This window comes from Hylobates moloch, unplaced genomic scaffold, assembly GCF_009828535.3.
Source record: "Hylobates moloch isolate HMO894 unplaced genomic scaffold, HMol_V3 SCAFFOLD_37, whole genome shotgun sequence".
NCBI classification, from domain to species: Eukaryota; Metazoa; Chordata; class Mammalia; order Primates; family Hylobatidae; genus Hylobates; species Hylobates moloch.
Genome location: NW_026652312.1, coordinates 248,768 through 275,844, shown reverse-complemented (window position 1 = coordinate 275,844; position 27,077 = coordinate 248,768). Strand labels below are relative to the sequence as shown.

The 27,077-nt window shown below is 38.6% G+C and overlaps 2 protein-coding genes, 1 long non-coding RNA gene and 1 other non-coding gene across 6 annotated transcripts in view; 3 read left to right on the top strand and 1 right to left on the bottom strand.

Annotated features, from left to right (window-relative positions):
- The window catches only part of LOC116463452 (electron transfer flavoprotein-ubiquinone oxidoreductase, mitochondrial-like), a 36,997-nt gene extending 28,677 nt beyond the window's left edge, over positions 1-8,320 (top strand). For all 3 annotated transcript variants that reach the window (XM_058434638.1, XM_032146563.2, XM_058434639.1), the window contains 4 exons: positions 3,057-3,225; positions 5,814-5,996; positions 6,256-6,477; positions 8,023-8,320. In XM_058434638.1, the coding sequence (XP_058290621.1) occupies positions 3,057-3,225; positions 5,814-5,996; positions 6,256-6,477; positions 8,023-8,186 (738 nt within the window). In that variant the 3' untranslated portion in view covers positions 8,187-8,320. The remainder of the gene's footprint in view (positions 1-3,056; positions 3,226-5,813; positions 5,997-6,255; positions 6,478-8,022) is intronic.
- On the top strand, positions 322-540 carry LOC116463467 (small nucleolar RNA U3). The gene has a single exon (XR_004246686.1). It is a non-coding gene; the product is annotated as a small nucleolar RNA U3 (small nucleolar RNA).
- A 567-nt stretch (positions 8,321-8,887) lies between the features above and the next one.
- LOC116463450 (peptidyl-prolyl cis-trans isomerase D) lies at positions 8,888-22,745 on the bottom strand. The gene is made up of 10 exons (XM_032146561.2): positions 22,555-22,745; positions 20,692-20,832; positions 18,858-18,964; positions 16,685-16,873; positions 15,223-15,345; positions 14,957-15,063; positions 12,753-12,894; positions 10,381-10,467; positions 10,248-10,290; positions 8,888-9,442 (listed from the first exon to the last, which is right to left on the bottom strand). The coding sequence occupies exons 1-10, from the start codon at positions 22,637-22,639 to the stop codon at positions 9,354-9,356; spliced, it is 1,113 nt and encodes a 370-aa protein (XP_032002452.1). The 5' UTR covers positions 22,640-22,745; the 3' UTR covers positions 8,888-9,353.
- A 94-nt stretch (positions 22,746-22,839) lies between these two features.
- LOC131382516 (uncharacterized) lies at positions 22,840-25,296 on the top strand. The gene is made up of 2 exons (XR_009212062.1): positions 22,840-23,193; positions 25,053-25,296. It is a non-coding gene; the product is annotated as an uncharacterized LOC131382516 (long non-coding RNA).
- Positions 25,297-27,077: the final 1,781 nt, after the last annotated feature.

The following is a 27,077-nucleotide window of genomic DNA, read 5'->3' as shown; positions in this document are numbered from 1 at the left end:
TGTCCATAATAGTTACTGTCAATCTAACCCTACTCTGTAATTTATAAAGGTTTCAGTATATTCAATAGTACACACAGATTTTTATTGAAAACCATCTACCTTGTGTACTTAAGCATGTCAAACATGTCAAATGATTTGCAAATCGACAGGAGATGACTCTCCCCTCCCCCCATCTCTCTCTCTCTCACACACACACACACACACACACACACACACACACACACACACACAGACACTTTTCACCTGAATTTTCTGATTTCATTGGCCAGAGATTCAGAAACTTATTTCCAGTTAAGGTCTTGAAGACCTTAAGAGGCAACAAAGACTACACTTTCAGGGATCATTTCTGTAGTTCAGTACTAGAGAGGTTTCTCTGAAGGTGTAGCAAGCACCAGAAACCACGAGGAGAGCGCAGTATTTTCTCCCAAGTGTGATGCCGCCCGGCTCTTGATGCTGCTTTGCTCAGCTGCCATTCGGCATTGATGATTGTTTTATCCTTCCTTAGGGAGAGTGAGAGGGAAAGGATGCAGTCCAAGTGGCTCCCATTTAGGTAAAGAAAAAGAAGAGGCAACAATTTGAAACATTCAATTTTGTTTATTTTGAGCTAACAAATACTGCCTTTTTTCTCCTTCTTCAGCTGACTATACCAAAACTCATCTTCCCCTAGTGGGTTTCTAATTACTTGTAGCCCTAGTTTAATGAATGTCCCAAACAAGGTGCGTAGCTGCTAGTAACCCACCCCACACAAGGTAGGATCCTTCTAGAACTTAAACACATACATTTTCCTTGGGCAGAATATTTTTATTCTTAGGATTTAAGCACCTATTTTGGAAGAACTTGCACTCATAGTTTATATCCTTTTATTAAATTTCACATTCTTCTGGTTCTTGAATCAAACTTGGTGTCAACAAAGCCACAGCCTTATTTGAGAAAAGCATTGTCATCATCTAAGTCCCTAATCTTTATCTGTTTTCAGCTAGTAGCACTCCAGATAGCACCTCCTCCCCATTGTCTGCTCTGTGGTCCTGATTTAATGCTCTTTTATCTAAGTGGTCCTAATCCTGAGTTTGGTCTGAGAACTACAGTCATAAATTAATTCCCCACATATACTGTGAAAGGACCTGGGCCCTGATCCTTCTCTCTTACCAGCATTCTTTCTGCCCCCTAGTTTTGCTTTTCACCACTATTCCCTCACGGAATTCTATCATTGATGAGAGCTGTGGCGACAGAGTGCTCACCATGTCTCTTTTGCAGTTGATGTCAATAGTTTTCTTATTAACTCCCTCCTGAGTCCCTCTTAATACCATCAGCCAAATGTACCACTCACCATTTTCTCAACAAAGACCCCATGGCTTACTTTAGGAAATCCTCAGAGAAGAAAAAAATACAGAATGTGGAAAGAACAACGCTGCTTGGCTCTTCTTTTCAAACTATGAGTACATTTTCCCATGCAAACAATCCATAGTTCAGTTGCTATGCTGTGGGCTACATATAGACATTTATTGTCTAAGCTGAAAAATATCCCACCCTTTATTATATTGTTTTTTTAATCAGAAATGTATACTAAGGTCCAAAGAATTGTCTTTATCTATTTTATTTTGGAAATTCAGCTTGTCCTTAATCAAAATCTATTGTTTAGGGTAGTAGCTAGTTGCAGTGGTGCCATGATTAGAGCATAGGTTTCTATCCCTAGCTGTCAAAGTAAAATAAAGAGGGTGTATAGTATCCTTTGTAAGTCTTGTATTACCCCGAATGCATGTAAAAGCAAATTACAGTTGTTTTTTTTTTTTATATGCCCTTTGAAATTTTCAGGTCCACTTAATTTTGGGGGAAGAGAGGATACAATGTGATATTTCCATACATGTGTATAATGTTTAATTATCAAATCAGGGTAATTAGTATACCCATCACCTCAAACCTTTATCATTTCTTTGTGTTGGTAATATTTAAAATCTTTTCTTCTAGGTATTTGAAAAAAATAACAAATTATTCTTTATTATAGTCACTCTACAGTGCTATAGAACAATAGAACTTATTCCTCCTATCTAGCTGTATTTCTGTATCCATTAACCAATCTCTCTGTATCCCGCCCCCATGCCCTGCATCCCTTTCTACCATTCCCCTCCTCTAGTAGCCACTGTTCTACTCTCCACTTCCATAAGATCAACTTTTTAAGTTTCCATATATGAGTGAGAACATAGGGTGTTTATCTTTCTGTGCTTGACTGACTTAACATGTCTTCCAGGCTCATCCATGTTGTCACAGATGACAATATTTCATTTGTTCTTCCGGCTGAATAGTATTCCATTGTGTATATATATATACCATGTTTTCTTGATCCATTCATCTGTTGATGAAAACTTAGTTTGATTCCGTATCTTGGCAATTATTGTGAATACTGCTGCAATAAATATGAGAGTGCGGGTATCTCTTCCACATACTGACTTGCTTTCTTTTGGATATATACCCAGTAGTGGGATTGCTGGGTCATATGGGTAGTTCTATTTGTAGCTTTTTTAGGAACCGCTATACTGTTTTCCATAATGGTTGTACTAATTTACATCCCACCAACACTGTGTGAGTTTTCTTTTTCCCACATCCTCACCAGTATATTTTTTGTCTTTTTGATAATAGCCATTCTAACTAGGGTGAAATGATATCTCATTGTGGTTTTGATTTCCAAGCAAATCACAATTTAGATAACAGCATTCAGGTTTAGAGAATATTTTAACTATGACATGGATATGTATAAATAAAACATTCTATTTAAAACATATTGATGCTTCAGTCCTAAATCTGTCCCATGTAGATCAGTTATGAGGATGGAAAAAGAAGAACTCTCACAGAAAAATAGTAATAGTCCTAATCCTCACTCTTAGAGCAGGAAGAAGAAAACTGCCCTTGCTCTGTTTTATTCCTTTGCTCAATTCATTTTCATGTATTTATTTTTCAACCTTTCCCTACAGCTCTAGAATACTTTAAGACTGATTTGGAGTATTCTGTTGTTCTTGTTTAATTTGAGCTAACAACTGTATTCTGAATCTTTCTTTCCTCAGTCTATACCAAAACTCACCTTTCCTGGTGGTTTACTAATTGGTTGTAGTCCTGGTTTTATGAATGTTCCCAAGATCAAAGGTACTCACACAGCAATGAAAAGTGGAATTTTAGCAGCAGAATCTATTTTTAATCAACTAACTAGTGAAAATCTCCAATCAAAGACAATAGGTAAGAAATTCCTGTGTAAAGTATAAAAAAGAAAATTGCTGGGTTATGTGTATTTCAATTGACATTAAAAGATTTGTATTGCATCTGTCACTTTATAGAAAGTATTAAGAAGCATGCTATGCAAATAAAACTACATGACTTATTCTCAATAATTATAGTCAGTGATTTTTTACTATAATGTTCTGTTTTATTCACATCAAAAAAGTAGAAAATTACCAGTGGTAGCCAGGCACGGTGGCTCACGCCTGTAATCCCAGCACTTTGGTAGGCTGAGGCGGGTGGATCATCTGAAGTCAGGAGCTCGAGACTAGCCTGGCCCACATGGTGAAACCCCATCTCTACTAAAAATACAAAAAAATTAGCTGGGTGTGGTGGCGGGTGCCTGTAATCCCAGCTACTTGGGAGGCTGAGGCAAAAGAATCACTTGAACCTGGGTGGTGGAGGTTGCAGTGAGCTGAGATTGTGCCATTGCACTCCAGCCTGGGCAACAAGAGCAAAACTCCATCCCCCACACACAAGAAAGAAAAGAACCAGTGGTGTCCCACCTAGTTAGAAACTATTACAAATATGACAGTACTGCATTTATATTGCATACATGTAATACACATAATTAAGATACCTCCCAAATTCTTAAGTATCAATAGAACGAATACCTTTACAAAAGGCACAATTTAGCTACGTATTCTTTAGCAAGCTTTGTAAATATAAGCCTATGACTCTTCTGCTGTGGTGGAGAGAAACAGCCAGCACTTATACCTCCGTAAAGCTTTAATCTAAAAAGACCCTTTACCAACTCCAGCCACACTGGCTTCTTTACAGTTCCCGGAACATGCCAAGCACTCCCACCTCATGGTCTTTGCTCACGGCTGGCTCCTTTGTTCTCTTTCCCTGTTTAAATAGCACTCACAGTGGCCCTGCCTTGACCACACCAATTAACGCACAACCCGAGTTCCCCCTGCATGCATGGCCTTTTCTAGCACATTTTCCACCTTTTGGTACATTATATTATTTACTTATTTATCAACTTTTTGTCTTCTGCCACTTGGATGAAAACTCCGATACTAGAGGTGTTGCTTAGTGTGAATCCTACACACCTGGCATACGGTAGCGACGCCACAGATATTTGATAAATGAGTCTTAATTCTTAGAATCCCCAGTAAATGTTCCTCTAGTTAGAGGTATGTAACCAGGTTATGCCTTCAAATCTTTGTAGGAATGGAGGCCTAGCGTGGGAAGATGAAGTGGAAAACAGAAAGGGCAAAGGGCACTTCAGGGAGAATGGAATAGCCAAGATGGAGTGCAGTGGCTGGGTAGAAGTTTTTTTTTAATTTTCTTGTCAAGTATCATTCCTTGTTGGACCACCAGCCGTACTTGAACTGTATCATGTGCATATAGTACCACACATAGATAATACTGGAGCCAGTATGTCACCAAAGACTAGATTGAGGGTTAAAGCCTAAAGAAAAGGGGAGTGGAGTCAGAACAGGAAACAATGACTGGAAAAAGTAGTCATGTGGAGTCCACCAAAAGCCGTAAGGGAACCAATTTGTCCTCTTAAGTGCATGCACCGAGTTTTCTCTATGAAGTGGTGGGTTTGTTTTTGTTTTTAGAGACAGGGTCTCTCTCTGTTGCCCAAGCTGGAGTGCAGTGGTGCAATCCTTGGTCTCTGCAATCCCAAATTCCTTGGCTCAAGCAGTCCTCCCACTTTGGCCTCCCAAGTAGCTGGAAATTACAGGCTAGAGCCACTGTGCCCAGTTCTGTCCCTTCTTCTAAGGATACCAGTCATATTGGATTAGAGACCCACTGTACTGTAGTAGACCTCTTCTTAACTAATTATATCTACAGCCACTAATAAGGTCATAGTCTAAGATACTGGAGGTTAGGACTTCAAAACCTATTTTGGGGGGGACTTATTTCAACCCATAGCAGGTAGAAATAATTGAGTTGTAAATCATGAAATTTTTTCACTCTTACACGTAGCATGAACTTTTTATCTTAAAGCTTCTTTCTCGGTTTCACTAAAATGTGAAACTAATTTTCCATGCTACCAATATAAGAAATCAAATGCCTTACTGCCTATTAATAACATATCTATATCTAATGGTTGTCTTTTTGGAAGATGCCAACATTTATACATGAAAGAGCCTTCACTGTGGACCATGTTTTTAAAAATTACTTAAGATTCACTCATCAGCCAGGTGCGGTGGCTCATGCCTGTGATCCCAGCACTCTGGGAGGCTGAGGCGGGCCTATCACTTGAGCCCAGGAGTTCAAGACCAGCCTGGGCAACATGGCGAAACCCTCTTTCTACCAAAAATACAAAAATTAGTAGGGCGTGGTGGCGTGTGCCTCTGGTCCCACCTACTCAGGAGGCTGAGGTGGGAGGGTGGCTTGAATCTGGGAGGTGGAGGTTGTAGTGAGCCGTGATCACACCACTGTACTCCAACCTGGGTGACAGCAAGACCTTGTCTCGAAAAAAAAAAAAAAACTTCACTCATCAGATATCAAAGTAGCAAAATACTTTAGCGTATTTTATGCACACTTAACATTTATTGGGCACACTTAACATTTCATGTTTTTAATAAAAGGACTCCATGTAACTGAATATGAGGACAATTTGAAGAACTCATGGGTATGGAAAGAGCTATATTCTGTTAGAAATATAAGACCGTCCTGCCACGGAGTACTGGGTGTATATGGAGGGATGATTTACACTGGAATCTTTTACTGGATATTGAGAGGAATGGAGCCATGGACTCTGAAACATAAAGGTAATTCAAACAAGAGTATGAGTAACGTGATCATTAAAAATTCATGAATGGGATCCATTAATTAGAGAATGATCGCTTTAATGTTTTAAACTTGCTTGGAGAAATTATAAATTTAGTGTCTAAGAACAGTATATTATTATTTGAGGGCTAGTCATATTTCTTTGGTGTAATAATATTTTGAAGTTTTTATACAAATAGACTTAAGAAAAAGTACTTCAAAATCATATTTTGTTAAGCATTTCCCTCAAAATTGTTGAAGGTTCTGACTTTGAACGGCTCAAGCCAGCCAAGGATTGCACACCTATTGAGTATCCAAAACCCGATGGACAGATCAGTTTTGACCTCTTGTCATCTGTGGCTCTGAGTGGTACTAATCATGAACATGACCAGCCGGCACATTTAACCTTAAGGGATGACAGTATACCTATAAATAGAAATCTGTCGATATATGATGGACCCGAGCAGCGATTCTGTCCTGCAGGTAATAATTTCCATCTATTCCTAAATATTTGCTTTAAACATCTTAGGAATATGATTTTATTCTTTTAAAAAATGATTTCTGTATCTCCTTCCATTCCTTAGAAATTGTAAATGACTTCATCCAGCTTCCTTTAGGAAACATACTTTTAACTACTGGTTTTGTTAAGCCTAGTTCAGATAACATTTCTCAAAAAAAAAAAAAAAAAAAAGCCCTTTGTCTACGCTCAGACTAAGATGAAGATTCTTGAAAATGAAATACCTCTCTTTGCATGTTCATGTGACTATTTAAAGTCATTTCTGTCATGGCAGCTCATCTGTATGTATTTGGGTGCATGTACTAGAATAGCACATTATGGTTACATTCAGTCCAAGGAATGCTCTGAAACTTTAAATTCACCATGAATATTCTTTTAGTGCTGAGCTTTCAACTGAAATTACAGTAGTAGGAACCAGGTCTCAAATGATATGGTAGAACAAAATAGTATTCCGATACTTGAAAACTAGTACATTCACAAAAGAAGATACAGTGTGACTTGGTCTTTTGGCTTTTGTCATTACAGTGGGTTGAAAACTCCCTGGGGTTACTAAGGATTGGATCTAATTCAGTTTTTTAGCTGTACCGTTAGGATCCTCTTACCCCCAGTCACCCACGGTCTGAAAATAAGAAAATTCCAGAAACAAATAATTCTTAAGTCGTGCACATTAAGTTTTAAATTGTGTACCATTCTGGCTTGTCCCACCCTGGATGTGAATTATCCTTTTGTCCAGCATATTCACGCATAACATTCGTTATGTCACTTGGTAGCCATCTGAGTTATCAGATTTACTGTCACATTATCATGCTTGTGTCCAGTAACCCTTATTTTACTTAAAAATATCCCCACAATGCAAGAGTAGTGATGCTGACAATTCAGAGATGCCATAAAGTGCTTCCTTTAAGTGAAAGGAGCAAATTCTCTATAAAGAGAAAAAAATCCTATGCTGAGGTTGCTAAGGTCTACCATAAGACTGTATCTTCTGTGAAAGAGGAAAAAGAAATTTGTGCGTTTTGCTGTTGGACCTCAAACTGTAGAAGTTATGGCCAGAGTGTGGCAAGTGCTTCCTTAAGATGGAAAAAGCATCACATTTGTGGGTAAAATACATGAACAGAAATGTGTTCTGATTGACAGTGTAAGTTGAGTACTACCTGAGGTTTCAGGCATCTACTGAGGATCTTGGAACTTGTCCCCTGTGAATAAGAGAGGACGACTCTGAATAAGGGAGGACTTTGAGGTTGGGTGGAACTCAAACAAACACTGAGTGTCGAGTACCCTTGATAGTGAGACAACTCAGCTGAAAACTGCTGTACCTCCTTTTATTATGTACATGTAATTTATACTCATCAATAGCAATGCACCAAGGTCTTCATAATAAATATTCTCTATGGGTAAGCATTCAGAAAGCAACCTTTAAGGTTTCTGTGGCTACTCTTTCCTTAATTTTTACTTCTGAATTTAAAAAATTTTTAAAGTTAGGCAGTTCAATATCATTTATTTTTACTTTTCAGGAGTTTATGAATTTGTACCTGTGGAACAAGGTGATGGATTTCGGTTACAGATAAATGCTCAGAACTGTGTACATTGTAAAACATGTGATATTAAAGATCCAAGTCAGAATATTAACTGGGTGGTACCTGAAGGTGGAGGAGGACCTGCTTACAATGGAATGTAAACTGCAGCTAGCCAGTTTCTTTAAAGTATGGCAAGCTAACTTTAAAAGTTTAGAGATTAACAGATGTCAAAATGTCTTTCTGCATATTACTGAACAGTCACAAAATGATTATCAAATAAAAATTTTATACTATATCTAAGATTGTCCCATAAAAAATTAGGAGTATTGCTTTTAAATAACCTTTATAAGAATGCAGCATCTTCCTACCTCTTCAGTTCTTCAAAGATTCAGCACCAAGAGCAAAATTCACTACTGGACTTTATGTTTGACTTGCCAAAGTTAAGTAATCAAATATAAAAATGAATATATATTCTAGACCGAAGTTTTATTGAAACACAGCAATACCCATTGGTTATACATTGTCTATGGCTAATTTTGAGTTACAACTGCACAGTTGAGTGGGTGTGACATTACATGGTCCACAAAGCCTAAAAACTTTATGATCTGGCCCTTGCAGAAAAAGTATGCCCATCCCTGAACAAGTTTGTGTGTGTGTGTATTATGAAAACCTAGCATCATCCAACCATGGATACATCAAAGAATTGAAGGAAACAATATACAAACTTAAGCTCTCATCTCTTTATTCAATAAGATGTGTCTTTACAAGTTTAAAAAGACTGGACACCATTATTCTTTATGAATAATGCACATAACCATTTTAAAAAACATTTTACTTTGCCGGGCACGGTGGCTCACACCTGTAATCCCAGCACTTTGGGAGGCCAAGGCGGGGGTGGATCACAAGGTCAGGAGTTCAAGACCAGTGTGACGTGACCAATATGGTGAAACCCCGTCTCTACTAAAAATACAAAAATTAGCCGGGCATGGTGACACGTGCCTGTAATCCCAGCTACTTGGGAAGCTGAGGCAGGAGAATTGCTTGAACCCGGGAGGCAGAGGATGCAGTGAGCCGAGATTGTGCCACTGCACTCCAGCCTGGGTGACAGAGCAAGACTCTATCTCAAAGAAACAAACAAAACCACTTTACTTACTGTATTGTGACATGTTTATTAAGCATGAACCCCTATCAGTACTCCTAAACTGTAAACAGTAAGGAACTAAGATGTCAAAAGAAACACATTAGGGATCATATTAATAGACAAAAACCTTTACATTTTCTTATTGCATTTATACAATCAACACACAATAAGCAAAACTGAATCCTTTCTAAGCAAACATTTTTGCATATACTGCCTTCTCTTTATCTTTCTGTGCCTTTATCTTTTGTTTGACTTTCAGCAATTCTGCCTGGATAGCTGTAAAATAAATATGCAATGTGAGTTATTTCTCAAAATATCCAAAAAATTATGGTGACTAACAAACTATTTTAATGTTAACTACCCCTTGAAAAAACTTCTCCATAAAGTAACTAAGCCCTAGTAACAGAAAATCTGAGCAATCACACAAACACAGAAATGAAACGTAATTTTAGGACTGTCAACTGAGAGAACTCAAGTATATCAAGATTTGCCTTCTCCCTCTACATTAGAGAACAGTAATTGCTTCCCTTGTTTCATTTTAGTAATAAGAGACCAAAGACATTTTGTAATACCCAGATCTAGTGTCACTATTCGTAGTTGGTTTATTTGAAAAACAAGCTTATTTTTGTCATAGTTTCCTAAAACATATAACCAGTACTTCTATACTAAGGTTATGGCCACATTCAGCTTGAAGAATGGTCCCAAATATTAAATTTACCATGAATACTGTGTCTTACAATGCCGAGCTCTCGACTAGAATAACCAGAATAGGAACAGAGTCTCAAAGGATACCATAAGACAAACAGTATTTAGACATATAAAAAACTACAGAGATGATAACTTGAAGAATAAATAATGTGAAAAACTAGTATATTCTTGAGCGGGAGTAGAATGTAAGCTCTTTGAGGGCAGGGACTTTGACTGTCTTGTTCATTGCTATATGATAATGCCTGGCCCAACAGCAGGCATTCTGTAATATCTGTTGAACAAACATCTAAAATCTGGCAAAGTGAACAATGGTTCCTGAGGATAAATTTTTAAATAACAAAATTAACTTTCATTACAAAAGCTGCCAACTTACCTTTATCTTCTGGTGCTATCTCCTGAGCTTTCTTAAGATCAGCCTTTAATTGGAAAAAACATTTAAGTTAGATGTATGATTTATAAAGGTAGTTGTCTATTTTTAAAAATTAAACATTTGGAACAAAATTTACCAATGCTTGATCATATTCTTTTAATCCTTGCCATCCTTGAGCTCTGCGGTACAATGCTTTGGTATTTGATGGGTCTATTTCAAGAGCCTACAAAAAAGTATAAAGCTAATATTTATATTAAAGTATTAAGCTTATATGCCAGATTTCAATTCATTGCCTATCAACTCCAAACCCATCCTTCACTGGTCTGTGAAAATGGAGCTGAAACCTGCAAATAGCTCTCCTCTGCCAGTGGGCACTAAGTTTTGTCAGCAGAGGGCACTGAATGGACATGGAGGAGAAAGACATTTCTCTAGTTTCCAATATGCTCCCCACTGTGGTTTCAATCTCCCGAATGGGCCTGAACTAACACTTTTAAGAGAAAATCATTTTGAAGAAAAATTTGTATACACTTTTTACTTGAATTATAAGTTTTTTAAGAACATTAATAACTTAATAACTCTTAAGTTATAAACTCTTAAGGTTTTTTTCTTAAGACAAGGTCTCACTCTGTGGCCCAGGCTGGAGTGCAGTGGCCTGATCACAGCTCACTGCTGCCTCAGCCTCCCAGGCTCAAGTGCTTCTCCCACCTCAGCCTCCAAGTAGCTGGACTACAGGTATGTGCCACCACACCAGGCTAATTTTTTTTTCTAGAGACAGGGTTTCACCATGTTGCCCAGGCTGGTTTCAAACTCCTGGGATCAAGCAATCCACCCGCCATGGCCTCCCTACGTGCTGGAATTACAGGCATGAACCACCATACCCAACCTAGGTTTTTTCTTACAAAAGGTCTTTTAACCTAAGAGACTTTATGCATCAGGTCTCTCCCCTAGAACAAACATTTTAAAATTATCTTTTGTTTATGTAACATCTTTTAACGGCCAATACTCAGATTTTATTATCTGCCTCACGGGTCAAAGAGATCCAGGCTGGGCACAGAGGCTCTTAACTGTAATCCCAGCACTTTGGGAGGCCAAAGCGGGTGGACAGCTTGAGCCCAGGAATTAAGAGACCAGCCTGGGCAACGTGGCAAAAACCCATCTCTACAAAAAATTTAAAAATTAGCTGGGTATGGTGGCAAGCACCTGTAGTCCCAGCTACTTAGGAGGCTGAGGTGGGAGGATCACCCGAGCCCAGGAGGTTGAGGCTGCAGTGAGCTTTGATTGCATCACGGCACTCCAGCATGGGTGACAGAGCAAAAAAAAAAAAAAAAAAGAAAAAAAAAAAGAAACCCAGAGTGAAGATCCATCTTTTCTAAGTTTTTTCCTCTGTTGTATGCTCCCTTCTAAATATATTCCTATCCCTTATTCCATCTATCCTACCAAATTAGGATCTCCTTTTAGTTCTACTTGCTCTGAGCATAGCTAGTCTATGCTTAAATGTTTAAGAATGTCTATTCTTAAAATGTTTCATTTGGAGAACTTTTCAAACTATACAACAGGGAAGAGAGTAATAATTGCTCTATTTGAGGAAGGTAAAACTGCCACCTTTCTAGCTTTATCAGTTAGCATACCTGGATGGCCCTCCTAAAGATAAATGACCTGCTCCAATAGTACCCATTCTCCATACACAAGTCCTTATGCACCTAAATTTAAACTGACCCCCTCCTATCCTGAATCACTTATTAAGCTTCTTCAAGGTATGGATCTTTTAATTAAAATAACTCATCTCTGTTAGGTGCTTAAAATGTGCCAGGCACTACACTAAATGCCTTACATTATGTTATATAACTCTCTATAACTACGCCACAGTGGCTCACACCTGTAATCCCAGCACTTTGGGAGGCTGAGGCGGGTGGATCACCTGAGATCAGAAGTTTGAGACGAGCCTGGCCAACATGGTGAAACCCTGTTTCTACTAAAAATACAAAAATTATCTGGGCATGGTGGTGCACACCTGTAATCCCAACTACTCGGGAGGATGAGGCAGGAGAATCACTTGGACCCAGGAGGCAGAGGTTGCAGTAAGCCGAGATTGCGCCACTGCACTCCAACTCCAGCCTGGGTGACAGAGTAAGACTCCGTCTCAAAAAAAAAAAAAAAAAGAAGAAAAAAGCCATGCCTGACTGACTCCATAACCCACATTCTTAATCATTCCTGCCTTTGTCTTCCAATGCCTAACAAATAATAGGTGCTCTTAAGTGAATACATGAGCTGATATATGTGCTTTGAGAAAAAAAGGCAAGGATCTTCATAGGTGTTAAGTGACACAGAGTTATAAGCAAAATGAATGTAGAGAAAGAACTGAGGGTCCAAAATATTTAGAAACAAAATGTTTTCCTAAGCCTCATTAGGTCCTATGCAGTAAGATATATTAATGTATATAAAAATTGCTACTATTCAAACTAAGTCTTAATCCAACTTATTCAAAAGTTCAAGATCAAACAGACTTACCTCTAAACAACTGTCAACTGCTCCCTGCCAATTTGACATCTTCAGTTTACAAGCACCAATATTCAGTACACAGCTTAAAGCTATAGGTTGCAGCTTGGCTCTATCTGCTGTCTCAATAACAGCCTTTGAACTGTCCACGTATCTGCAGAATGCATTAATAAAAGCAGTATGAAAGGCCACATAAACAGGAATTACTCTTCTTCTGTATGTCCAGAAGTGTTATGTCATTTCTGATATAAAAAGCTCTAAAAATGCTATTAATAATCTTAATGATCATACTTTTTAAAATTTTTAAGAAGGCTTAAAAAAATTGTTTTTGTTCCCCAAAGTGTTCAAAGAGGCCAATTTAAGACCAATTCCCAAATCTAATTATGCACTAGTAACACTTTTCTATTTTTAAAACTCAGGTCCCCACTATGTACTTTCCAACATAATTATGTTTGGAACCAGGATTCTCCTAATAGGAGAAGGGAATTCAACAGGGGAAAGATGAAGGAGAACTCTATTGCGTTGATTTTGCATTGTCCCTGAAAAGGGCCCAGAAACTGAGCACACCTGGCCCCCAGAATTTGGTTTCTGAAGTTTCCTTTCTCTGAAAGAAATCAGAGGTCCTTGGAGAAACTGCCATATCAGATCTGAAAGCAAGGTAAGATGAGCTTAGAACATCTGGTGCAAAAAAGCAAGCAAGTGCTCGCAGACTAATAGGAACATGCCAAAGGAAAGGGGCCTTCCACTGAACAAATTTGGAACCCTTTGGGCATGAAAAAGAATGACAGTAATAGTGTACTAACAAACGCAACTGAAAACTACCCGTAAGATATCCTCTAGTGCATGCTACTTGGGAGGGTGAGGAGGGAGGATTGCTTGGGCCCAAAATTTCCAGACCAGCCTGGGCAATATAAAGGAGGCCTTGTTTCTATAAAAGGAAAAAAAAAGAAAAGAAAAATATCCACACGTCTATAGTGATAACTTAAAAAATATGCGGGAGGCTCTTGCAAACAGAAGAATGCTAGTTAATAACTGTATGTACGATGATAAAATTAGAAGATCAGTATAATAACAGATTCAGGCATGGATTTTCAGTGATGCTAAGATCCACTGTGTGAAAGGTTGTTGGGGACTAGATATTCACACAATTTCACGATACCACCTCAGACTAACATGCTTCTGGTTGACACAACTTTAACCACGTGTGTGAACTCAAACAGGCCAAAGCGAAATGTGTCTTAAGGATGTGATATCATAGGTAATACAAAACAACACCTACCTAAGTCTTCTTGCCAAAATTTCACCTCAAACTAATCTTAAGGAAACAAACACATACAGATGGAAGTCTATAAAAACAACTGACTTGGACTCCACAAAAATTCAAATGAATAAAAAACCAGGGGAGGTAGGAAACATAAGAGATACTACCACTAAATACAACACATAATCTTAGTTTGGACCCTGGATTTTTCTAAGAAATTGAAACAACTGGGGAAGTTGGAATGTGGAATTTTTTTTTTTTTTTTTTTTTTTTGAGACAGAATCTCACTCTTGTCGCCCAGGCTGGAGTACAGTGGCATAATTTCAGCTTGCTGCAACCTCCACCTCCTGGGTTCAAGTAATTCTTGTGCCTCAGCCTCCCGAGTAGCTGGGATTACAGGAGTGCGCCAGCATGCCCAGCTAATTTTTGTATTTTTAGTAGAAATGGGGTTTCACCATATTGGCCAGGCTGGTCTCCAACTCCTGACCTCAGGTGATCCGCCCACCTTGGCCTCCCAAAGTGCTGGAATTATAGGCGTGAGCCACTATGCCCAGCCTAAATATGGATTCTCTATCAATATTACTTTGGGGTGATTTAATGGTATTGAACTTATATAGAATGTCTTTGTTTCTTAGGAAGTACAGGCTGAAATACTTAGGGTAAAGTATCACAGTATCAACAACTTCCTATCAAAATAGTTCTGTAAAAACAAACAGCAAAAGTTAAAAATTGGTGAATGTAAATAAAACATATGAGTAATTATGTACTACTCGTTCAACTTCTGTCTTTTGAAATTTCTCAAAATAAGCTGAGGGGGAAAAAAAGGAAATGCAACTATTTCAGCGCACCTGGTTATTCCACAAGTAATTTGCAAAAATACAATAAGCAATTCTTAATTTTAATTTATAATTCAATTTATAATTTCTTAAAAATAATTTGTTAGAAACAATATTACCTTAAAACTTTTGCATATTTTTTAATGGCCATCTCCCAGTTCTGGGATTTGAAAAAAGTATTTCCGATGTTTTTTAAGTCTTCTGTTATTAATAAAATTTTATCTACCTGTATAAAAAAAATACAAATATGTTGGATTTTAGTAAGTAATGTGGTTTAATGCTAGATTCTATCATATGAGAGACTGAAACAAAAGCTCAAACTTTTAGTACTAGATCTTTTCACTTACTAAATTAATTAAAGTTTGACTAATCTGAAAGTACTCACATCTTTTAAATCTATATCTGCATCCTCAGGGAAATCTGGATGATTGTCGCCAGAGCCATCTTTTGGGAATATTCCCCAATCATCTCCTTCCTTCAATTCTCCACATTCTGCAATAACGCACAACTGTAAAAAATAACCCTAAATTGTAGAAGTGCATTATCATAATAATAAGAGAGAAAAGCTATACAGCTGAAGTCATGTGCAACACTGTCCAATTCACAGATTTATGTGAGGAGGCTCATTTATGTACTATAATGCTGTTTTTATACATTCCAACTAATACGACAATGTTAGTATTTACATAAGCATTTTCTTGCTATTCAGGAGCTCAATAAACACAGAATAAGTTGGCAATTTTATCACTGTCTATGTAAGTGGCATTAGATGGGGCATGAGCTTCCGGTTTACTACTATTTTTGTCATACACTGAGTGACAGCCTACCTCCTACAAGTAACTGAGCTTCCAACTCCCACTCACAACCCTGTCACTTAGGCTGGGTAGTATTATGGTCGTTTAGGGTTTTTGTTTGTTTGTTTGTTTGTTTTAATAGAGACAGCGTCTCACTATGTTGCCAAAGCTGGTTTCCAACTCCTGGTCTCAAGTGATCCTCCCACCTCAGCCTCCCAAAGTGCTGGGATTACAAGCATGAGCTATCATGCCCAGCCAATATTAAGGTCATTTTGATTCACAGACATAAAGTACACAAGGGTCTTCAGAAATAATCTAGTCTAAACCCATAAGTAATTTAGACAGGAGAAAACATGTGTGGAAAAGTTAAGTAACAAGGTCAAGGCCAAGCCTCTATTTAATGCTACAATCCAGACAAGATTTTAGGTTTACTATCCTCATTCTACTATGTACTGCTATACATACCAACTCAACAGTTTTGCAGGTATAGGAAGACTTAACGTAAACTAGCAAAGATCACCAAATGAAAGTTGAAATAATAAAAATCTCCTTTAAAACTAACCTAATTGTCTTTCCCATTGTAGAAAAGTTAAAAAAAAAAAAAAAAAGTGGCAGATCCAGGCTCCTATACCCAAAATTACTATAAAATTTTTCCAGCTAATAATCACCTGATCCTTTTACTTACATTTCTTTAAGATAGCAACTAAAAGGCTGGGCGCAGTGGCTCATGCCTGTAATCCCAGCACTTTGGGAGGCCAAGGTGGGCGGATCACAAGGTCAGGAGTTTGAGACCAGCCTGGCCAACATGGTGAAACCCTGTCTCTACTAAAAATACAAAAAACATTAGCCAGGTGTGGTAGTGCATACCTGTAATCCCTGCTACTCGGGAGGCTGAGGCAGGAGAATAGCTTGAACCTGGGAGGCAGAGGCTGCAGTGAGCCAAGACTGCACCACTGCACTCCAGCCTGGAACACAGCGCGACTCCATCTCAAAAAAAAAAAAAAAAAAAGCAACTAAGATAATAAGTGTATTTCACTGTAACTTTTTACTTACTTTAGCAGGTTTTTCACCTTTCACTTCCACATTTTCCAATATCCTTGCCACTCCTATTCCTTTAATTACTTGGCCAAACACCACATGTTTCCCATCCAAATGAGGAGTTGGAACTGTTGTGATAAAAAACTGAGAACCATTTGTATTGCGGCCTGCATTTGCCATGCTCAGTAAACCCTCCCGATCATGCTGTAGAAATAAAAATGAAAAGAAAACCAAGGTTAGATGTGTTCTTTCTGAAATGTGTGTTAGTCTGAACTGTTCTTTTACTGAACATAAAACTGGGGTGCACTATACTACCATTTAGATCAAACTACTTTTTTTTACTTTTCACTTATAAAATTTTTTAATTACTTCTTTTTTTTTTTATAAACTGCAACCTTTAATTCACAAAACATGAGGCACTTAATCACTTTTTAAACTTTAAAAAACCTTATCAAAGTGAATAGGTAACAGAAACAATAGTCGGGGGGAGGGTTATTTCTAAATTGGCCATGAGAAGATACTTACACTTCACCTTTAAAATGAAGATGCAGCATTATGAAACTCTTGTCATATATTTTGCCCTTTTTATGATGAATGCTCTTTTTTTCTGGGAAGACCTGAACGGTCTTCCAAATTCATAAATATTCCTACAGTATGAGTCTTCCTTTACAAAACATCAATAAACTGGGAACAATAATGGGATACTGAATTTACCCAAGACATTCAGTTTGGTACTTTCCTAATCTCAAAAGAATCCAAATCATGCAGGATTTGGATTAGGTTTTCATCCCAGATGAATCACCTCTTCGGAGAGGCTCAAAAGAAACTGCTGCGTACATCTTGAAATCAAAATTCTACCTTGGCATAATCCTGTCATAGGATCTATGAAACCCAATTTCTTAACCTTTTCACTTTATCTCCTAGGCTTTCTAAATGTATTCCTTGTTGGTGCATGCACCGTAACTCTCATGTTATATAATGTTTCACGACACCCCCCACCCTGCCAAAATGCCTTTTGCTCCCCTCAATCTAAATCAAATTCCGATTTTAAGGCCACCAAGTTTATAGAAAGCAAGAACCATGTGTCTTGTCTATAGGCCCCTTTTCTCTGTATCAACGTGATCATCACATCACCTTTAGTTTTCATCCTTCTGGTAGCTTCCTTTGGTACAACAGTAACTAGAACTTTATTTCCTCAACATCTCTTGCTTTTGTCTTTCCTCACTGATGTCCCTGTTTAAATTCTGCATCAATACTATAGTTCCTGCCTAACCAAATTTCAGACATGTTGCTGCCTTGCAAGACCCAGTCTGCACAGCCCAAGTAGCCATTCCTCCTCAATGACTTCCATAATAATTCAGACTGCATAAATCACATCTTTCTCCTGCAGTATACAGACAGTATGTATTAGCAATGTTACACAAGCAAGGATATTCAATCAATTTAGCATTTATTTATATACTATTATTCTCCAGTAGTCCCATGTATCTTAATCTTGTCTTTGAGGTAGGATTATAAATTTCTTGTCATCAAGGACTTTCATTTTTATAAATCCTTTGGTGCCAGTGACAGTGGCTCAATAAACACTGGCTGGAAGACTGAGGACATTTTTTCAAATTATCCTAATAACCTTGCTTATATTCCTTATTTCCAAAAATATCACTTTACTTTTGTACTTACATGTCCATCTTATAACTTGAATGATGCAATATACCCCAATTACATCTTGGGACAACGAAGACAAGAAGGCACAGGCACCACTAAAGTCCTTTAGGAGCTTGGACATTTAACTGTATCTGCTAGTGTGCAAATCCCCTGACATCCTGGATATTAGTGATGGTTTTGTTGCTCTTCAAATTCAAGGATAAGGATGCACAAGTTATCATCCTTCCAACAATGAAAACATTTTTCCTGGAAACAATTCTGCCAGATGCTGGTCGCATTTAAAAACTCATTGGCTTAACTGAAGCATATAAAAACTGGATCACAATGAAATAATGCTAAATAAATCATTACTGAATGAAAACTTTTCCATATTAAAGAACCATTATTTACAAAAGTGATTCCTATTACAAGAAATGGAGTATCTAAGCATACTTGAAACATTTTTTGGTGTCTTAATCCAACAAGTATTCCAGATATATAATAATCTTTTTATCAGCAATAACATGCATTTTCTCTACTTTACCTTGTAATGGAAATTTTCATCTTCAAATTTTTCACCATAAATACTTTCTCCACCTGTCCCATTCTGATTTGAGAAGTCTCCACCCTGAATCATAAATTTCTTAATAACTACAAAAAAGGAAAATGGCTCTTAGTAACTGAGACATGGATGCCTTTAGCAATGCTTACTAACGGATATGTACGTAAGAACTTTGTAGTGCATAACTCTAGTCATGTCACTCTCCTGTTTGTCCCTCCCCACCCGTCTCCCGCAACTCCAAACGCTTCAGGCTTTTCAACATCTGAATCCAACCAACTTTCACTGCCTGATCCCTGCTAACATTCAGAAAATCGGTTCAAATGATACGCCCCCTATAAAACTGTCACTGAAATCCCAAAGCTGTATGTCCTAATTTTTCTCCCATAGTATCTTGACTCTACCTACATAACATATGGCATTATGATCTGCCCCTTCCAGCAAACAATGATCTCCTTAAGTACACCAACTGTATTGTTTTACATCCTTGTAACTATGTGCATGTACACATATTAGTTACTCAATAATGTCTGCTGAATAAAGACCAATGATTCCCAGTAGATTTGTTCTACCCTAACGGAAAATTTTCAGCAAATATATCGCTTTGTGTCAAAGGTTACCAAGATTGCTTTCATGTTCAGAGAACCCTAGAGCTCACACAAATCAGTATGTGGTTGGATCACAGTGGTAAGGATACACAGCGAGATGGCAAGGGGAAAGACACAGGCAGAGTCTGGAAAAATCCATGTGCAGGCTTCCTTATGCTTTCTCCGTCCCATGAAATGCCATAGAACACACACTTACCCCAGCAACAAAAATGCAGCAACATGTACACAGTATTTCTGCCCAGGAGAGCCAATTAGAGACTCAGCACCCAAGGTATTTATTGGGCACACTCTACCTAGCATGTACCAAAATTCCAGACTCCCCAAAAGAAAGCACACATTCATGTTTGTACAAATAGACTAGGCATAGTAAATCATTACTATTTAGGAAATGGTACAAGTGTCAAGTTCCCAGACTCAAGTGCTACTCTTGCAGGCAGACCTTTCTAAAGATAGCAGTCTCACACTTGCTATGTTAAATATTTTCTGCATATAGTTTATTAGCATATTTCAAGTTTTTATTAAACATGAAAGTAAACAGTTTAACTACTTTTTAAAAAGTTAATTTTTTCTTAATAAATCGTTTAAAAAAATGTTGCTCATGTGATTATTGCTTATTTGCCTATTTATTAAACAAATACTCACTGAGTTCCTACTCAATAACTATATTAGATGCCAAAAACAAAATGGTGAAAACATACAGTTCTTGAACTCATAGAGCCTGCAGTCTATTGGGAGAACCATTATCACTAAACAAAAGTATGATTCATTACAAAGTGTGATAAGCAGTATGAAATGGCATATTTTGACCACATTATCACTCATGTGCCCAAAACACTGGATCTTCAAATCTGCTGCCTTCCCAAGCACTCATGCCCAAAAATTACGCATAACTTTTTTGTCACCAGGCAATGAAGCTACCTAAGGTCGGTTGACTATGGCCTTCCTTTCTCAATCAAATAATCTTAGAGTGAAGGAGAATGAGAGGATGGGTAAAGCTAGGGGAGTCCATTTCTCTATAGATAAACCTTAGTACCATAAGTAATTCCACCTCGCACAGCCTAACCTTTATGAAACTGAGTTACTGCCTCAGACGTGGAAGCTAATAGTACTTTTTAAGCTTCACTTCCTACTTAAGTGTTTTCTTCCCCAACTCCTAAAGAACAGGACTTGTCTATATGAAGAATAACAAGATTCAGAAAATTTACACATACTTCGATGAAAAGGGCATCCTCTGAAATGGAGAGGTTTCCCAGTCGTGTGTCCAATGCCTTTTTCTCCTGTACACAGTGCACGAAAATTTTCCGCAGTTTTGGGTACGATATCTGCAAACAATTCTAAGACAATTCGACCAACTAAAAGAAAAGAAAATCTTGTCAGTATGCAAAACAATCAAATAGACAAATGATAAAAAGAAGGTTGGTATAATTATGGTAGCAGATCAATCATGAATTACCAAGTTCCCTTTTATTGTAATTTTTCTTTTTTTTTGCAATTTCAAGAACACAACACATTGCTACTAACTATAGTCACTATGTTATACAACAGATTTCTTGAATTTATTCCCTCTTTCTAACTGAAATTAGGTCTCTTGTGAACAACATCTACCCAACCCCTGAAATCCACCATTCCATTCTCTACTTCAAGGTCAACTTTTTAGAAACCACATATAAGTGAGATCATGCCTTGTCTTCCTGTGCCCAGCTTATTTCATGTAACATAATGTCCTCCATATTAATTCATGTTGTCAAAAGTGCCAAGATTTCATTATTTTTTATGGGTGAATGGTACTCCATTGTGCACATATACCACATTTAAAAAAAAAATCCATCTGTAGATGGAAACCTAGTTTGATTCCATTATCTTGGCTATCACGAATAATGCTGCAATGAACATGGGAGTGCAAATACCTCTTTGACATACAAACTTCATTTCCTTTGAATATACTCACGAGAATTAGTGAATCTTATTTTATTCTAATATTCAAATTTAGTCTACCTACTGTCATGTATGTATATAAACAGATTTGAAACATACCAAGAATCATAATCAATTATAGTACCCAAAAGATTAGCACCATGTAAGAGATATCATTAAATACAAATAGTTTTAAATCCTGAGTAATTTCTTCAAGAGGTACTGAGAATTTTCAATCATCAAGCAACCAACAGGAGAAAATTAAACAGTCTTTCGGTGGGCGGACTGGCCACGTGTTGTGTATACCTGGCGTGCTCTGAGCCAACTGCCTCGTGCAGCCTCTGAAGCAAAAGCTGTAAAAGTTCCTCCTCTAGACAGCACCTAAGACAGGTGAGAATAAACCTAGCCCTAGCTAGTTGCAACAAACTGAATGTACGTGTAAACGTGTGTGTGTCCTGTACATGCATTCAAACACACTGCCTGGCCAGCAATTCCATCATGTTCCAGAACAAGGCCAATCCAGTTACAAAGCAACACGCTCCCTAATTCACCAGGCCTTAGGAACTTCTGAGCGGCTATGTAACCTAGGCAACACCATCCCTACGTTGAGCGCATTTTCTCAGTGGCAAAGTAAGAGAAAATGTTTGCTCATCTGAACGGACCTCTAAGTTAAGAATCAGTAATAAGGCAAAAGCAATGAGCAAACAAGTCCCTTTAACGTATAAATAACACAGCACGTGCTGATATATTATCTCATGTGGCAAATACAGTTTCCTGGGGCCCAGCAGACGCATATCCCAGGATATGCTTTCTGAACTGTCCCACTGCAAACATAAAATAATCTTATTTCATGCTAACTTGGTGGGGCAAAGGTGGCGTGGAAGTGCAACCAAATCAGGAGGCAAACCTAAAGGACGCCACAATTCCCGAACTAGAAATTTCCAGAAACTTCCGCACGACCGATGGCATTGATACAAGGGCGCTGGATCGATCTAGCCCTAGATGCCCGGGCTTGCTCCGGCGGACCAGCCTAGGCAGCCATCCCCTCCGCGACACTGAGCAGCCACCGGCCGGAGCCGCATTCCGCCCTTGGAATCCCCCAAATCCCCGGGAACCCCAGCCTCCTCGGGGCTTTTCTGCCAGCGTCAGACTCCGCTCACCTCGCTCCCCTCCGATGTCCACGTCAAAGAAGACTCGAGGGTTACTGGGGTTGGAGGGCTTGGCTTGGGGGGACGGGTGCGACATCTCGACTTGCAGATGCGTTTAGGACGGAAGATCAGAATACCTCGTGGCCGCCCCTGCCGCTCAAACTCCAGAGCGCCTGTCTCCGCCGTAGACTGGCAGCGACGCTGACCGGCCACTTCCGGCGCGAGAACCGGAAACCATGGCCTGACTTCCGGCACCGCCCCGCTTCCCCGCGCGGTGTTTCAAAGCGACTGAGCGACTCCGTGCAGCGAGCCGGGTGCCCTCCGCCACCTGTTCCTGGCTTCTCATTTAGTGAAGTTACGATCCCAGTTCTCATATTCTCGCTTGTGTTTCATTGTCTTTCCTAACCTCGTGGCGTAGAAAGCTTTGGAGTCAACCCCATGCCAGCGTCAGCTCTGCCACCAACTTGGGTGTGACTTCTCAGAAACTCAGTTTGCTCGTCTGGAAAAAGAGAATAAAAACGCTGACCTCGGAAGGTCGTTTTGAGGATTAAAGACATGAATCAGTACAATGCCTGGCATAAACTGGTGGTACCCAACCAATAGGAGCCTTATTATTGCCATGTCGTTACAATTTGATCTTCACATTACAATGTAAGTGGTAAGGGTTAGACTAAACGCTCCAAACAGCTAAAGCTGAGAGTCCAGAAGAGAGCACAGTTTTGATTCCTGATAAAACTGTATTTGGCCGGTCGCGGTGGCTCACGCCTGTAATCCCAGCACTTTGGGAGGCCGAGGCGGGCGGATCATTTGAGGTCAGGAGTTCGAGACCAGCCTGCCAACATGATGAAACCCGTCTCTACTAAAAATAAAAAAAATCAGCCGGGCGTGGTGGTGCTTGCCTGTAGTCCCAGCTACTCGGGAGGCTGAGGCAGGAGAACCGCTTGAACCGGGGAGGCGGAGGTTGCAGTGAACCGAGATCGCACCACTATACTCCAGACTGAGTGACAAAGCGAAACTGTTCCCCCCAAACAAAAACAAAAAAATAACTGTATTACTATAGTCCACTTTTCCCTTATGGGGATCTGTGTAAAACATTTACTTTTTACACACACACACACACGTATATGAGGAGACTATAGTCGTGCCTCTTAATAAAGCCTAATTTTGGAGAAGAGTGGCAATTCCCTGTGTAGATGCTTTGCCCTGTAGTTCTGTTGGAGCTCAGCAATTTGGATTCAGCCTGAGGCTTACTTTATCAATAAGGCATGAGATATCCTTAGATGCTTAACATTTTTTTTTTTTTCTTACGAGAAAGTAAAAAGTATTGGAATCCAGCACTCAATGTCTCAAAAGCCAGGAGCCTTGTGTCAACAGCAGCAGCCAGGGTGGCTTTTTGGAAGGAAAGACCAGTGCTAATTTTCCCCTATCAGAGCTGCCACCATCCCTCTAGATGAAGGCTCCTGCCCTACTTGCTACCCGGTCTTAGAATATGTAAAAGTTAGAAGGGTTATGGTTAAAGAACAACTGGTTCCTATTCTCAATTTGAATTTGCCTATGATGTTATACACTGGACTAAGCACGAAAAGTTGATGTTAAAAAAGAAAAAAAAAAAGCAAAAGCTTCAAGTTCTGACTACAACATATACTAGGAATGTTACCAAAGAAAAGTCATTTAATTTCTCTGAACCTTTCTCATTTCCTTTTCGGTAAAGTGCCAAAGAACAGGGTATAAGAATGGAAGAAGATAATGTGTAAGCATTTGCCTTGTAATCTCTAAAGCATTCTTATATGCTCTTTTTTAAATTACTGAAAATTAGATGCTATGGTGCCTGAAGTTGTTTTAAAATAACCTAGAGTCAGGTAAGTGGGTTGGGTTGTGGATGAAACATAAGGGCCAGGGCAGATGATTGGTGCATGGGAGTTTATTATACTACTCTTTATTTTGCACATTTAAATTTTTTCATAATATTTTAAAAAGTAAAAGAGAAATTACATGTATTACTAGCTACTCGTAATAAAACCAATTTGTTGGCCGGGTGTGATGACTCACGCCTGTAATCCCAGCACTTTGGGAGGCCAAGGTGGGTAAAAGGCTTGAGCCCAGGAGTTCAAGACCAGCCCAGACAACATGGTGAAACCTCATCTCTACAAAAAATATTTTCTAAACAATAAATAAAGAAATAATAAAACCAATTTATAGAGTCATTTTTAATTAAAATACCAACATACCTTTTGTGAAAAAATAAATAATAGGTGTTGGTGAAATTTTAGGACAAATCAGTAAGGGTATTATATTGATTGAATTTTCTGTGTAATCACAAATTTGCCTCATTAACAAAATGCATACATACGTAGGCATGTCCACATAGATACTCAGCAAAAGTTGATTCAATTATATGACAAATATTTAGCTCTTACTATTACTGTATGCCAGCTTCCATTCTGAGTGCTGATGATACAATGGTGATAAAACATATTCCTTATCCTTTTTTTTTTTTTTTTTTGAAACAGGGTCTTGTGCTATCGCCCAGGCTGGAGTGCAGTGGTGCAATCACAGCTCACTGCAGCCTCAACCTCCTGGACCCAAGTGATCTTCCCACTTCAGCCTCTTGAGTAGCTGGAACTACAGGCACATGCCACCATGCCCGGGTAAATTTTTTTTTAATTTTTAAGTGTAGTTCAAAATGATTTCCTGTCAGATTTCCTTGCTGATCCTTTCAAATTCCAGCACATTAAAATTAATACAAAATGTTAATTTCTTATGTTCTCCAATTCCTGGTGTTTATTCATGGTATTTATTCATGGTGGTTCCCTGAAGACTCAGGATGGCTCAGAACAAAACTTCTGTGTCCCTTGATAAACGAGAGCATCAAAATCATTCATTAATCCAGTCTCATGTCTGGGCTGCAAACTGGTAACTTATACTTTGTCTCATATACATCACAATAAGTTCACATTAACATTTTTATTCTGATCTACTAGCTTAAATTTAACATTTTAGTAGAGATGGGGTTTCGCCATGTTGCCCAGGCTGGTCTTGAATTCCTGGGTTCAAGCAATCTGCCCACCTTGGCCTCCAGGAGTGTTGCAGGTGTGAGCCACCACACCTGGCCCCTTATCCTTAGCTACACAAATTTTACAGTCTTATGGGGGAGAAAGACTATTGAATAAACCTCTACAATGCAATATAATTAGTGTTTTAATAGGAAAAAGACAATCACATTCAGCACGCAGCAGGGGCACTGAACACGTAGCCTTTTCTAAGGTCAGAAATATGAGTAAGATCAGTCACAGGAGCATATGTGGCAAGGAAGACAGGTAAGGAGGAAACAGGTAAAGAGCATCTTCAAAGGAGGGAAACTACATATACTTATAAAGTGAAAATGGGCAACAAGAATGTTATTTCTCCATGAGAAGCCAGTTTTTCAGATAGTACTGCTACTTCAGGTGGGTCTGGACCGCTCGTGTATTAGTCCATTTTCACACTGCTATAAAGGAATACCCAAGACTGGGTAATTTATAAAGGAAAGAGGTTTAATTGACTCACAGTTCCACATGGCTCAGGAGGCTTCAGGAAACTTACAATCGTGGCAGAAGGTGAAGGGGAAGCACACTTGGACCTTCTCACGTGGTGGCACAAGATAGAAGAGTGAGGAGCGAAAGGGGAATAGCCCCTTATAAAACCATCAGATCTCATGAGAACTCACTCACTATCACAAGAATAGCATGGGGGAAACCACCTCCATGATCCGATCTCCCTAGACACATGGAGTCTCTCCCTAGACACATGGGGATTATGGGGATTACAATTCAAGATGAGATTTGGGTTGGGACACAAAGCCTAACCATATCAACTGGTTTCAACGTTGAAATCAGAAGTCATACTTTGGTTTGTATTTTTGTCCAGTTCCTTCAGATTGAGTTTTCAGAATGAGTAACAGTTTTATAACTTAGCCCATTTTATCCCTGAAATAGAAAGGAAAAGGAACATTAAGAGGAACAAACTCAAAGATACCCCTAATTTATCTTTCCATAGCATTTATAACTTTATAATATACTGTTTACTTATGTATTTCACCTACTCATTAAAAATCAGCTCCTTGGAAATGATAGATAGTAAGAGGAGTTTAAAAAAACAAAATTTAGTTCCACAAGGACAAGAACCTTTGTTTTTTTCATTACTGTATCCCCAGCACTTCTAACAGTGCCTGACACATAGTAGGTGCTCAGTAAATATTTTTGAATGAATGAATTATACGAAATACTAATAGCTTTGAGAATTTTATAACATAATGTTAACAAGAAATTTTATTTCCATGCCTTTAAGTGTAACTCAAAATGATTCTCTGTATCAGGTTTCCATGCTGGTCCTTCCAAATACCAGCACATTAAAATAAATATAAAATGTTAATTTCTTATGTTCTCCAATTCCTGGTGTTTATTCATGGTATTTATTCATGGTGGTTCCCTGAAGACCCAGGTAAGCATACCTTCTCTGCCATCAGAATTCTGGGGTTCACATTCAGTCTGTAACAG